The sequence below is a fragment of the Cucurbita pepo genome, chromosome 14 (genome assembly GCF_057944985.1).
Source record: "Cucurbita pepo subsp. pepo isolate OVF chromosome 14, ASM5794498v1, whole genome shotgun sequence".
Classification (NCBI taxonomy): Eukaryota; Viridiplantae; Streptophyta; class Magnoliopsida; order Cucurbitales; family Cucurbitaceae; genus Cucurbita; species Cucurbita pepo.
The window spans coordinates 4,322,575-4,337,714 of NC_141811.1; the positions used below are offsets into that span (position 1 = coordinate 4,322,575).

General features: G+C 36.9%; 2 protein-coding genes across 3 annotated transcripts; both read right to left on the minus strand.

Moving 5' to 3' along the window:
* Positions 1 to 1,493: 1,493 nt before the first annotated feature.
* LOC111809787 (kinesin-like protein KIN-14Q) lies at positions 1,494 to 6,540 on the minus strand. 2 transcript variants are annotated; one of them, XM_023696215.2, is made up of 14 exons: positions 6,299 to 6,540; positions 5,598 to 6,148; positions 5,336 to 5,501; positions 5,193 to 5,251; positions 4,922 to 5,108; positions 4,756 to 4,832; positions 4,241 to 4,343; positions 4,037 to 4,135; positions 3,785 to 3,961; positions 3,424 to 3,709; positions 3,192 to 3,353; positions 2,756 to 2,971; positions 2,539 to 2,576; positions 1,494 to 2,454 (listed from the first exon to the last, which is right to left on the minus strand). In XM_023696215.2, the coding sequence occupies exons 1-14, from the start codon at positions 6,333 to 6,335 to the stop codon at positions 1,565 to 1,567; spliced, it is 3,048 nt and encodes a 1,015-aa protein (XP_023551983.2). In that variant the 5' UTR covers positions 6,336 to 6,540; the 3' UTR covers positions 1,494 to 1,564. The 2 variants fall into 2 exon arrangements, with proteins under 2 accessions (XP_023551983.2, XP_023551982.2); XM_023696214.2 differs by having other exon boundaries at positions 5,193 to 5,260; positions 6,299 to 6,539.
* A 6,546-nt stretch (positions 6,541 to 13,086) lies between these two features.
* On the minus strand, positions 13,087 to 14,922 carry LOC111809733 (uncharacterized). Its single transcript, XM_023696133.2, has one exon. The coding sequence runs from the start codon at positions 14,684 to 14,686 to the stop codon at positions 13,316 to 13,318; it is 1,371 nt and encodes a 456-aa protein (XP_023551901.2). The 5' UTR covers positions 14,687 to 14,922; the 3' UTR covers positions 13,087 to 13,315.
* Between the last annotated feature and the right edge of the window lie 218 nt (positions 14,923 to 15,140).

A 15,140-nucleotide genomic window follows, 5' to 3' on the forward strand; every position in this document is an offset into this window, starting at 1 on the left:
TTGTTGTATATATACAAAAATAAAAAATATTAAAAAATGACCAATAAAGACAAGAAAATATGGCTTTTATTACCAAAGTATTTGATTAAAATAAAATTGAAGGAATAATATGATGAAAAAATTCCTTTTATTTTTTAAACTTAATTTCTTAATATTATTTAAACATGTTTGGTTGGATTATCAATATTTTCTTTAAAAAAGAAGAATAATAAGAAAATCATCATTTTATTAATTAATTTAAAGTTGAGTGAAAATACAAAATTTTGATTGGACCATGAATTTTATTTAAATAATTATTCAATATATATTTGATAATATATTATAAATCATAAAATTAAATTATTTGAATATAAAATCTTATTAATCAATAGGTTAAATATGAGGTGAATATATTTTTTTTAAATTGATTAAAAACCCTTAATAAATATTTTTTAAAAAATAAATAATGCACATTTTTTTAGATTAAAAAAAAGAATAATTAGGTGCATGCATAAAAACCAAGTATCAATAATGTTTTAACATTTTTTGCTGATGCAATGTATTCTCATCCATCAACAATTTATGGTTATAACTGACTAATGATTGGATCATAGGTTAATAATACATTTAAATCAAACTATATATTATATTCTTTAACATTATATTAAATGTGTTAATATAAATAAGCATAATGTTTATAAGGTAACGTTGTCACTTAGCTATTTGACATGAGTTGGGTATGGCTGCCGTTAAAAGATGTTCCAATAATTTGACAATTTGAAAGATTCAACCAAACTCAATTTAATATTTTAGTTTAAATAAGTCATGGAATGTGAGCGTTTAAAATCTCGGACTGATATCGAAACTTGAAATAGTGTGACGGTGACCTAAAACGTGTGGTGATCCAAATTTTTTTGTTGTAAGTCATTGGTACGGTGAGATCTCACATTGGTTGAAGAGGGAAATGAATTCTTATAAGAGTGTAGAAACCTCTTCCTAGTGGACGCGTTTTAAACTATGAGCATGACAGCGATACGTAACGGATCAAAATGGATGATATCTGCTAGCGGTGGGCTTGTGCTGTTACAAATGGTATCAAAGCCCAATACTAGATGTTGTGCCATAAGGACGCTGAGCCCCCAAAGAGGGTGGATGGTGAGATCCCTCTCCTTAGTGGACGTGTTTTAAACTATGAGCATGATTGCGGTACGTAATGGGCCAAAATAGACGATATCTGCGAGCGGTGGGCTTGTACTGTTACAAATGGTATCGAAGGGGGTGGATAGTGAGATCCCACATCGGGTGGAGAGGGAAATGAAGCATTTCTTGTAAGGGTGTGAAAATTTCTCCCTAGTAGATGCATTTCAAAACTTTGAGACTGACGGCGATACGTAACGGGCTAAAGTGGACAATATTTATTTGTGATGAGCTTGAACTGTTACAACTACATTTTACACTCTTCGAATTACATAGGACTGTCGAGTTTTCTAACGAACACACAAGACCATGAACTAATCAAGTTTGGATGATACCATCATCATCATAATGAATATTGACACACATACAAAACAAACAAGAATCCCTCTTACTTTGAGTTTCTCCCTACTATTGTTCCCATGTTCCAACCTCTCTCCTTTTCCCTCTTACTTTGAGTGTCATTAGCTGCTCTCCTACCATTGCCTAGCAGCACCCTGTGTGCGTGTGCTGCCGCCATCCTTCCTCGGCTTCCAATGGACACCCTCACCTTCTCCATCCCCACATTGATACCCCCTCGTTTCATTTGCATCTTCTTCTTCTGAACGCTTCCTCCTCTCACACTCTTTATCTCTTTAGGACTCTCGCAGTTGCTCTCATCTTCCTCTATCAACATTGCTGATGGGAGATGAGCTGAGCTTGGCATGCTTGGTAGAGGCATTAGGGAGTTTCTCCTCGGTTCGAGCACCATCGGTACACGTCGACCCATCGTGCAAATCGAGGCTCTTCCTGTCCTCTTCATTGGCACAAAAGATAGTTCAGCCATCCCTGGATTGTTCTCCTTCTCTGTTCCATCACTCATGCCACCCGGAAAAGGGTAGAATGATGGTTTGAAGCCATTGTTCTCAGTCAGTGGGCGAGTAACCTTTATATGCTGCTGCTGCTGCTGTAGCTTCCTTTCAACAAGAAGCTGGGCTTCAAGTTCTTTCACCTTGTCTTGTAGATTCTTGTTTTTCTGCTCTTTTTCCTTCATTTTCAACTCAAACCCATGAATTGTTTCTTCCATTTTCCTCATTTGTAGTTCTTTACTCTTCATATCCTGCTTTGAAGCTTGTGCCATTTGCTTGCATTTAAGGAACTCAGACATATCAAGCTGTCTCTTTGCAGGACCCAGCTCAATTCCCTTAACTCTGCTTGCGAAGTTCAATGAACAAAGAGTTTCATTCAAGTCATTTTCGTTTGGACTGATCTGTACGAACATTAGTGTCTTTGAATCTCCTCCTAACCACATGAATTCCTCCATCTATCAGTAAAGAAACACATAAACATTGCATATGTAATCTAGAACAGAAGGTATACTACTACCTAGTGAATCTTGAAGCAAGTGAGTGAGCTTAGAGTTCCTGCCAACAATCAAGAACAAAGGAAGTCACGAGACAAAACATGTGAGATCCCACATCGGAGCATTATTTATAAGGGTGTGGAAACCTTCTCTCTAACAAACACGTTCTAAAAATCGAGAAATTCGAAAGGGAAAACTCAAAGAGGACAATATCTACTCGCGGTGGGCTTGAGTTGTTACCTGAAAGGAACGTGTGGACTTTTTGTCCCAAGAGCAGCTATGACATCCCCAAGTGCAGAAAGTGATCTGTTAATGTTTTGTGTTTCCTTGAGACGTTCTCCCTGTACTTCTACTTTAGCTATCCGCTCGCTCCCTGCCAAGTCCACCAGCCAGAGTTTGCTGCTGGTGCACTCCCCACTCAGCAAATTCTCCCCTTTCACCATTACACAATGTATGCTGTATGTTAAGAAACAACCAAAATCACCTCTTAATTGTTAGGATCGGAAACAACGCACACACTCGATCTAGCTGAATATAAAGAACCGGAGAGAGACAATGCAATAAGGAATATTGACTAAGGGTTTATATTGATCACTTCAGGTATTCCAACATTAATATCGAGCATGATCACATCCTTTTCCTAAGTAAACCAAACGTAAAAGAAATATAGACAGACCAGTGAGATCGGCTGCTGTGCTCATTACAATTGGTTGAACCAACAGCTCTTGCATTACTGCCAGTTTGTAGAACTTCCCAAACTTCACTCATGTTGTCAACAGGAGCCTCCACCATGCCAGGAACATGATGTATTCCTTCACTGATTTGCCTTACTTCAAGCCTGAAATTCTTAACAAAAGTGAGAACTTTCACTATGGAACGAACTAACATCAAATTCTGCATACACTTACCGTTTTACACCGTTCCCTGACTGAGATCCTGACACTAACAAGTCCCTTATTTGCTCATTATACACTTCCAAGACACTAACAGATACTTTATATCGGTTTAGCTTTTGCCGCTCCTTCGTTAAACGAAACAACTCCTCAAGAATCCTATAATTGACTCCACGAGCTCCTTCAGTACCCTCCATTGTAAAGGTTTTTCCAGTCCCCGTTTGGCCATATGCAAATATGCAAACGTTGTAGCCGTCTAGAACTGAAGCAGCAAATGGGGCAGTGTCTTCAAAGACATCACCTACAAATGCAGGCACACGAATGATCAATATGCTATCATACATCACTAATACACTGCTAAACGTTTCCAAATTACCTTGATTTGCTTGAGGACCAAATACTGCATCGAATTTAAAGACCCTTTTGGGAGCTCCATTTGACTTAACAATCAGCTCACCATCTTTAGCTGACTCAAAATCAACAACCATAGGAGCTCCAGAGGCAATCTCTTCTGTATTTAAGGGCCTACACCGACAGAAGACCCTAATGTTTCCTGCAATGAAGAGTATAACATCACTAAGTGGATCATGTCGTTTGAAACAAGAACACTGCAGTAAAGCTAGCTGACCTTTCAACTCCAACATCTTATTGTAGAGTTCTTTCCGTTCCTTAGCTCCTTCAACAAATTTGGTCTTCAGATTTTCTTGAAATTCTAATTGCTGCTTAACTATCAAAGATTCAAAGGCAGAGGAGAGACCCAGTAAACCCAGTAGACTCAGATAGCTAATTAGCAATGTGTTCCTAGAATTAACGTTAAGGCATGCTAGCTTACATGCTGTCTGAATTTGGGATGTCATCATTTCGTTCATATCCACAAAGCAGCTCTTGAATGCAAGCGCCTCCTCCGACAATTTGATGTTTTCCATTTTCATAATCTGACAGACAGGATGAAACTCTTAATGACTCATTCTTTCTAACCGCCTAAACCCATTGCTAGTAGATATTGTCCACTTTGGCCCGTCACGTATCGTCATCAGCCTCACGGTTTTAAAACGTATTTATTAGGGAGAGGTTTCCACACTCTTATCAGGAATGTTTCGTTCTCCTCTCCAACCGATGTGAGATCTCACAAATCCACCTCCTTAGGAGTCCAGCGTCCTCGCTAGCACACCACTAGCAGATATTGTTTACTTTGGCCTGTAACATATCATCGGGAGTCTCACGGTTTTAAAACATGTATACTAGGGAGAGATTTCCACACCCTTATGAGAAATGTTTCGTTCTCCTCTCTAACCGATGTGGGATCTCACATTCTTAATTTTCACGTCGATATACTCTACTGCATACCTTTACTTTTCTGGTAAGATCCCACAATGAGGAAAACCATTTGCTCTTTTCTTTCACCTGTCCCTCAACGGCAAAGGCTGCAAAGAAATCAAGGGAAAAAAGACATCAAAAGGTCAGCTAACAAATAGTAAAGTAGCTAGAAGCTACAAAAGACAGTGTCTATTACCAAGAGATCCAACATGCATTGACTTGCGCATGAGCTCATTTTGTAGCTCATTTAGAGACTTCCAAGCTTCTTCACATTCCTTACTCTTCTGATTGTTTTCCTTTCTAAGTTCCTCCATTTGTTTCCTTGCTGCTGCTAGCTCATTCTTCATCAGCTCATTCTCTTTTACTATCAACTCACTACTATCCTACAATACATCACAATGCAATAGTCTTATAGAATGCCCACAACAAGTTTATAAGAACACAATCAAGTTTATAAGAATGTTCACTTTGGAAATCTCTGAGTGTTCTAGTCGAGAGGATCCCACATCTTCGAGCAGCTCAACTTCTTTAACAACTGACATGAAAATTGTCCATTATCATAAAATTTGAACAAATGAACCAACTGAAGTAAAATGCTTAGTTAACTCACTTGAAGGAAGATCTTTCCTCACAGAGATACCACAAACAATTGGCCGGCCCATCAATCCTTCAAATCTAATGGTTAAATCTTTTACATCTACAGAAGTTTTGAGGTCAGATACAATGAGAGGCTTATTCCCACCAACACGAGCGTATATGTCCAAGCCAGAAACGACCTACAACCAAACCAACACATATCTATCGAAATTTCTTAAGATTAGGAACATAAAATTAATGTGATATCATTTAGGTGATTGGGAAAAGGCTCTTACCTTCTGATCTTGCAAATAAACATCAAACATCCTCATACCAGGAGGGCCATTGGTAAACACAATTTCAGCAAAATGAAGATCAACAACATAATCCCCAGGTTCCAATAACGAGAAGCTGTAAAAAAAGTTCCCAAAACGAGCTGTTTGATATAAAGGATGTTCAATTTCATCAGATCTAATGGTATCACCACCCTTGAACCAATTGTCTTCCACATAGTTTATCCCATCCAAACTCACAGCATCATTAGAGGAACCTGCATTGACACTTACAGCTTGAAGAAGCTCTTCAGATTGTGTAGAACTGGTAGCTGGAGGAGTAGCCAACTCAAAGGAAGATTCTGGAGACAGTTCTGGATCATAGGTTTCACACAACTGGGAAAATCTAACAGATGGAGTCCTCTGTTTGTAATTAACCTCAATTCCAGAAAAGCTATTTTCAAAGGAAAGCTCCATAGACTTAGAACACTTGATATCGAAGAGTTCTGGCGAATCACAGTAGTTATCCATTGCAATATCAGGAGAAATCAAGGTAAATTCCGGAATGAATTGCGCTGTAAATTCAGAAGAACACAACACAACACAACAGAATGAAATTAGGGTTCTTAATCATCACTTCAACCGTAATCCACCATAAATTTTCAATCAATTACACTATTCCAAACTCAAAAGCATCGCACACAAAAGCATCGAACAGAGTTTACCTTCACCGGGGCTAGAACAGCAATCTTGATCTTGCATCGTAGCCGAACTGTTCAGGAGACAAGAACAGGGCAACAAGGAATCGATAACCAGAAATGGCAATGTAATTAATGGATCAGAAGAAGTAAATAATGAGAGTATAAAGAGAACGAAAAAGAAGTTGCAGAGAAACAGAGAGCGATGATGATTCTGGTTAAGTAAAAGAGATCCAAAATTCTGCGTTACTCGATGTCTTGTCGACCGTTAGGGTTTTCTTTTTAAAATTTTGAAATTTGTACCTCCTCAACGCAATTTGAAATTTGTCAAGGCGGGCAAGGGCAAGGGCAAGGGCAAGGGCAAGGGCAAGGGCAAGGGCAAGGGGTGGGCCCACCGGCTAATAGATATTATTGGTCTAGCCCTACTCCAACCAGTGTCTCGTACCATTTGATGATTGGCTCTGATACTATTAGTAATAGCTCAAGCCCACCCTTAGATATTGTTCTCCTTCACAGTTTTAAAACGCGTCGGTTCGAGAAAAGGTTTTCATCTATTCTAAAATGGGCCTTAAAAAGGTAAATAGGCCCTGAAAAGCTAAATGGGCCTTAAAAAAATAAATGGGCTCTTGATACTATTAGTAATAGCTCAAGCTTACCCTTAGCAGATATTGTCCTCCTTCAAAATTTTAAAACGTGTCGGTTCGAGAAAAGGTTTTCATATATTTCTAAAATGGGCCTTAATGGGCCATGAAAAGCTAAATGGGCCTTGAAAAATAAATGGGCTTCAAAAAAATATTTATATTGCCAATGACATAAACACCCCAAATAGAAATTTACTAATGAAAATGTTTGTATTTAATGAATAAGGGCATAACAGTCATTTCCATCTAAAATTTATCCAGGCTTACATCACAATCATCAGGTGTCAAAGAAAAGGCATGTGTTTGAAAATTTTCCAAAAAGTGAAAAACATTTTGACTCATTTTTGTCCATTACCAAATTTATTTTAACAATTTCAAATTATAAATTTTGAATTTTCTTAAGATGCACGTGACAAGAAAAAACATGCTGGAACAACTTATAACCATCCCGACACATAAGTTCTGAATTTAACAAAAAAAATAAAAAAAATTTATATCACTCCCATTTTTCGAAATTCGCAAATTTATCATATTCTCATTTATTCAACATATATTTCACGATTCATTAAAGTTATAGATTTTTTTTTTTTTTCTGAAATCCAGCCTATTTATTGAGACACTTCATATTGGTTGGAGAGTAGAACGAAACATTGGTTGAAAATAAGAGTTCAAAAAAGACAATATCTGTTAGTGGGAGACTTGGATGGTTACTGATATGAACCAAAAGACATCAATCATACAATATACTTCAATGAATATGTGAAGAAAAAGTTGTCAAAATTATTTCAATTCATGCCACATTGAAGAAGAACGAAGTTTGGTTGTTATAAATTTTGGGTGGGTTACAATTTAGAGTAATTTAGAGTCATTGTATTTAAAGATATTTTATTTACATTTACATGGCTAATTATAGTCATAAAAGTATGAATGTTACAACTCTTAGAATATCTTTAATAGTTTCATTGTTGAGGCTATATAAAACCATTTATGTTGTATTTGTAAGCCGACTTAGAAAATATATATAAAAGGAGCATTTGTGCTTTTCTTTAGTCAATAGTTAAGTTTATTTGCAATTCTATGTAGTTTAGGTTGCATGTAGAATCATTCAAGCTTGACATGATCGATCTTACTTGTGAAGTGATTCGAATCTCAAACAATGTTCTTGCCTTGAGATATTCGATCAACAAGGTAATCCAAATCTTAGTCTAGTGATTCCTTATCTTATCGGTTACATTTATTTATATTTTTATAATATTATTTTAAAAAGAGGATAATTAAAGTAGAATTAGGGTTTGAAAATTGGTTGGGAATAAGAGGGGTAGAAAGGGAAAAGGGGGAAGGGATCACGTGATAAAACATGGAAGGCTGGGGGAAAACCCCCAGCCAAACACGCCCCTTCATTCTCTCTCCTCATTTTTCTCTCTTTCTCTCTCTTAAATAAATAAAATAATAATAAAAAATGGGATCAAATCAATCCCTGTCAATCTGAGTTGGGGGTTAGTGGAGCCCACTCCCAAACACTGCCCTTATTGCCCATTCGTTAAATATGGTCAAACCTAACTCTTCGCAGCTTTTTCTCTCTTTGTTTTTCCCACTCCACAGGATCATCACCAACCATATCCCATTCCCTCTTTTAAAAATCTCTCCTCCATTCGATAAAAAAACGAGTGCTACCGAGAACGCTAAGCCTCCAAGAGAGTGAATTGTAAGTGTAACGGCCTAGATCCACCGCTAGTAGATATTGTCCTCAAAGGGAGTAGATTGTAAGTGTAACGGCCCAGATCCACTGCTAGCAGATATTGTCCTCAAAGGGAGTGGATTGTAAGTGTAACGACCCAGATCCACCGCTAGCAGATATTGTCCTCAAAGGGAGTGGATTGTAAGTGTAACGACCCAGATCCACTGCTAGCAGATATTGTCCTCAAAGGGAGTGGATTGTAAGTGTAACGACCCAGATCCACCGCTAGCAGATATTGTCCTCTTTGAGCTTTCCCTTTCGGGCAAACCCTCAAGGGTTTAAAACGCGTCTGCTAAGGGAAGGTTTCCACGCCCTTCTTATAAATGGTGGTTTGTTCTCCCCCTTAACCAATGTGGACATCACAATGAGATTCTATATTGGTTGGAACGATACGAAAACCTCTCCCTAACAGACACAGTTCTTTGAAGGGGAGTCCAAAAATGACAATATTATCTTAAATATCTACCATATGACTCGACGTGATGAGAATGTTCGATGAACTTCGACATCACAAACTCCTAAGGGATGCAATTGGGAAACACGCCTCTTCACAAATTCTGCATAATTTTTTTGTCGGTCATGCTATCTTTCAAACTACGCAACTTTTTTCTTTACGTTGCTGAAATAACGTTATAAGGAACATGTGTTTAAAATTTTTAGGGTTTAGGGTTTAGAACATTTCTCGACACAAAAAATGAGGCATTATTAAAAACTGTCCAACCAAAATACAATAATTGAAAGGATACGAAATGAGTTTGAATAAGAAAATGGCACCAAATTTGACCAAATAATTACGAAGAATCTAAGCCATTCATTTATATATATAATATATACCAACCGAACATAACTCTTTCAGAAACTGATATCTGTTCTACAGTTCGACCTTGTCTCTACGTCAAGATCCTTCAAATCCACTGTTATATATCTTCTTTTTTACTTTGATTCTCAAGTCTCAGAATGTCATCGATCTTCAGTGCTAGTTCGAACACGGTTATTGAAAATCGACCCATGAGTCAACTATATAATAGGGACATCAATCCCGTGTCCATATATAAGTTCGATAAAAATCCAAGTGAATGGCTATGAATATTAAAATCCAAAAGGACAAAGGCATGTTCAAATATTCCATCAACAAACAACACAATAATATCCCTTTGCTTTTAACTTAAGACATATCAACCAAACTCACTACACCAACAACACTTTTCTTATGACATACCCAACATTTCCACATTCTTGCCCCCTTTCGAGAGCGATAGAACAATGCGTAAACAATAATCAAACCTCCCCGTTCAATAATACGAGTGACTTAATCATTATAATTCTCTATCGAGTAACCTCCCGACAAAATTTCTATGAAACATGTGAGTGAGGATAAAACGTACTAAAAATACCCGTGTTCGTTTATGCAGAGATAGTTAGTCATGTCATAAGGGAATGTCGGGACATGCAAGTATCAAATTCATATTTCAAATCCTGATCTAAATCTTGAGTCGAGCGTTGAAAAACACGACGGGATATTATGTTTGGTGAGATGTTAACCTCAAAATTGGATGGAATATGAAGCGTTAGATAAAAGGCATTTATATAAAACAATTTAAAACCTACTCCTATTTATAGCCAAATAAAATAATTAAAATAATAATAATTCACTCCAGCCATTAAAATTATTTTTTTCTTTATTATTTTGGCAGATTGAAAATTACTTTTTAATTACAAAAAAATTCCATATCATGTCAATTATTGCCTCTTCTCTCGTAATCTTGGTTCGGGCGGTCTTACTACATCATTGGTTATAATAGTGATGTCGCTATGTGTATAAATCGTCGTTGGTGTTCGGGATTCAGATTTGGTTCCTGATGACTCCAACATTCCGTGCACCATGATCATGTTACTTCTTGCTTTTAAGAACGAAAACTATGTTCACAGACTGATGTGGGTCTTTTCAGTGTGTTATGTCTTAGTACTCATATTCGGTTTCTGGTGGCTTAGTTGGTGACGTTACATGAAAACTATGTTCATAGACCAACACGGGTGTTTCCAACGTGTAATTTTCTCTCTCTAGTGTGTACTTGTCTCTCTACCTACAATTTCTGAGGGGAAATAAATAAATAAATAAATAAATAAATAAATAAATAAAGGGAGAATATCATCAGACGCCCTTTCCCTTTGGACTGTCCTTAACCACGTTCTCTTTTTTTATTTTTATTTTTTATTTTTTGAAAAATTCTCCTTTTATTTATTTAATAATTAATAAATAAAAATTAAACTAAAACATATTAGCAAAATTTGAAGTGCAAATAACGGGGGTAAAAGGGTAATTTGGAATTTGGAATTTGGAATAAGTTATTTAACTAACCCCAAAAGTTTTAAAAAGGAAAATAAAAAGGTGAAAAGACAAAATGACCCTCGAGAGGAAAAAGGGTGTTTAGGTCAACCAGCCTCATCATTTCATTTCTCAACTTCAGAGAATATTTTCTTATTTTTTTAAAAAAAATAAAATAAAATAAAATACCAAATTTTATTTTTTTAAAAAAAAAAAAAAAAAAAAGGACAGAAAAAGACATGTCTGATCTCTAACGTCCTATTTTGTGTACAGTTTAGATCACTTCTACATTTAAAAAACGTAATGATAAAAGTTAGAAATTAATTGCAAAAAATTCTGTTTTTTTGCCAAAGGGGCAGAAAAGGAATAGAAAGTCGACTGCGCCAATGGACAAAATAGTGCACATATTATGTCGTGTAATGTCTTTATGTCTCGACATTATTTACAACAAGATTACGTTACTTGTTTTGGAAGAATTTCAAATCGAGTAAACCGGGTTTAAATTTAGAGTTCTTATTATTAAGTTATTAAAGAAAAATGTGTACTCGTAAGAAAATAACTTTTTTATTAAAAAAAAATGAAAGAGTATGAATTGACTAGACCTAAAAAGAAAACCTAATTGTAAAGTACATTAGGATCAACTTCCCTGTGCTTTCTCCCCACATTTTTTTTGATTTATCCTAAGTTGTGTCTTTCATGCACAAAATAATAATAATAATAATAATAAAAACAATGAATTTGAGTAAAATGATTCACAATAATATTTCTTTTTTAAAAAACTCATAATCATACTCATAATCGTCAGTCCAACAAGCTTTTGTTTCAGCAATAACCCTTGAACTTGGATCAACTAAGAGATAAAGTTACAATTAGATTACTATTAGATCGAAGATCTAGGAGCAAGATTTGGAACCTGGTTCTAAATTAAGTCACTCCATAATCTAATTTGATCCCGCCTATTGAATGACTTGGGTGCAATTCTACTGCTAAAAACTTAGAAATGGAAAATATGATGATTGTATTTCTAAGGGAAACGTCTCATTTTGAGATCTGAATTTTACATAATATTGTGGGTACATAACATATTGTGGGTATTTATAGTCTATTTAAAAAAAAATGTTGTGGACGAGATTTATTCCCGATCCCCATCTCCACAAAAAATTAGTCAAATTGACTATTTGACTTATACATAATTTATGAAATTAAAAATAACTTTTTCTAACAAATGTTGATGTGCTTGAGTGACTGGTGCGATAGGTTTGAAATTAATTAACCTCTGTGTGTTAGGTTTGATCTTATTGTCAGTAAATTCATTTGGAACACCATGATTCGAATTCTGTAACATATTTCATATTTTTTGAATGTTCTTGGCAGTAGGTCCATTTGGAACACCGTGATTCTTATAAAAAAAACTATATTATAAATTCGATTAACTTATCCACTAAATATATATATAAAGTATTAAAATAATTTATATTATATAGAGAGAGAGAAGTTATAAGGTTTATTTTAATATTGGATACTAAAGAAAGAATTTAATGTTCGAGACAAAATAAAAATAAAATATTAATATATTTAAGCGTAGATAAGAAAAGTATTAAAGAAAAGGGAATAAATTTTATATAATTTGCATTTGGATCCAAAAAGCATTAGGCAAAGGAGCTTTTGGAAACATCAAAGATCAACAAACCAGATTTTTATTATTTATTTAATTAATTAACTTTGTAATTTACCAAAAAACCACATCTGCTCCAATATTGGCATCTTTTCCTATACACCGCAAAAGACAACACATTCACGGAGGACACCCTTTTTTTATTATTTAATTAAAATACACATAAAATTATATGTATTAAATTAATAAAATTGTTGAACATTATATAATTATATATATATATATATATATATAAAGTGTAGATCCTTGAAAGCGACAGGGTTTAGATAACAAGTATGTCGCACATCATTACGAGAAAAGCTTCAACGAAAACGCAAGAGAGTTCTGTACCCACACGCTCCCTCGGCGCGTGTGATTCAAACGCTCCTTTTGGATGGAACAGCGAAAAACGAATTGGAAATTGGGACGCCATTTTCGTGATCTTTGAACAGAGGATGGATTCAAAATGGTGAAAAATAATTAGAACTGGAATGAAAACAAAACGAACAAAATCCCTCCGCCTTATTTACATGATGATTCTGAACCTTCTTTTTTGTGTTAGAATTAGCAAATTCGATCCAAATCCGTCTCTTATCACGAAGGGGGAAAAAATTACAGAAATGGAAAACGGGGTTTGTTAGTGTTATTACCCAATATCTAAATCCCTGTTCTTCTTCTAATCTCATCAATGGAGTTTCCCTCCGCCGTCGGTTTCGTTGATACGCCTTGTTGTCGTCCGGTTAGTACTACTACTGCTGCTACTATTCTGGTGACTTCTTCCGCCGGTGCCGGTGAATAATGGTCCGAATCCGAAGACAGATGCGGATTTTGAGGATCCTCTCAGGGAAGAACAAACTGGAACGTTTAGGACTGGAGTTACTCTCACGTTCGCCGAGTATGAACGTTCCATTCCTCTGTTTTTGAATTTTGGTCCGCCATTGAAAGTGCTCGGACTGCTTGAGCTTCTCTCCAAGTTGTGGAACACGATTTTTCCTGACGAGTTCATTCGTGGACTATCTACGGATACTCCTCGGATCCCTCCTAATCGACTGGATGATGATTCTCCAGGCGTGCGCCGCATCGGGCTTCTCCCTACTCTCGTTGCTGTTGGATGATGATCCACTGTTGAAGTTGATCTCGGATTGGTCTCTGATTTAGGCCTCGGTTTCACCAGTCTCATCCGCGGGGGATTGTTGTGGTTAGGGTTCCGATGGAGAGAGATCGGATTCTTGTTTGGCTTATTTTCGCAATCGAGCGAGAGTCTGTGAAGATCTTCGTGTTCGTGACCTGAGGAAGAAGAGGAAAGAGATACACGGGAAGAAGATAGCGAAACAGACTCACTATCGGAATCCTTCAGCAATGGAAGGCTAAGCGACGAATCGAACGAAGACGCCAACGACGATTTCGAATTCCGGTGGAGAAAATACTTCAGCGCCTTCGAATTCGCTTCCAAGAAGTAAGACGACGATGACGTCGTCGTTGTTTTGTGGTTTTCGTTTTTGGCTCCGCCATTGCTATTGCTATTACCATTGCTGCTGCTCTGGTACAGCTTCTTGAGCCCTAAAAGCTCTCTCCATCGACTGGAACACCTCGGCGCCTTGGGAGAAAACAGATACGGATCCGTATTGCATTCGTCCTCAACTCTCCGGCGGGCTTGAACCACAGTCTCCGGCGACGAAACGCACCTCGTCGACTTCAAACCATTGACCGAGGGTTTAACAGACGAGACCTGAAGCGGCACGAGTTTCCCATCCAAAAACAACTCATCCGCAGGAAGCATCAAGGCAACAGGATCTTGAAGGCAGAACTCGAACTCGCTTACCGGCACCAGTTCAGGATCCGGATCTCGAATCTCAGACTTCCCGGCCGGGTCAGCGCCAGGCTTCGGCTTAGATATAGGTCTGGCGAGGTTGGAAGAAGGCGAGGAATCGTCGGAGAAGTCGCGACTAAAGGAAACGCGAGGGCTGAGCCAGCCATAGGAATGGCAAGGAGCAGAAGAACAGTCGAGGAAATTCTCCGGCGACATTCCGACGCTGTTAACGCATGCGGAAGCCATGTATGACGGCAGCGATCATGCGAAGGTGAAATGGAAGTCCGGTGATGAGGGAAATGGAGAAGAAAGTGACGCCGGGGAAGGTCAACGTCTACGGCGCAAATCACATCGGCTGAATATCCGGCGAGATCTGGAGGAGAGAGAAAGAGAGAAAGAGAGAAAGAGCTAGGGTTTAGAGAGATGATGAGTTGGCCTTTTAGAAAGAGGTCCGTGGTGCCACCGTACAGGAAACCCACTATTTATATCTGAAAATAAAACGGATTTTTTTTTTTTTTTTTACTTTTTATTTTTTTTGCAAATGCAGCCAAAAAATGCCAATGGCGCTATTTCCATTTTCTTTTTAATTTCTTAAAAAATTACATGTGGTCCATTTACACTCTTACCCCTCTAATTTTGTTCTATTTATTCTCTAAATTTAAAAATATCTTATAATAATAAAAAAAACCAAATTTTTTAT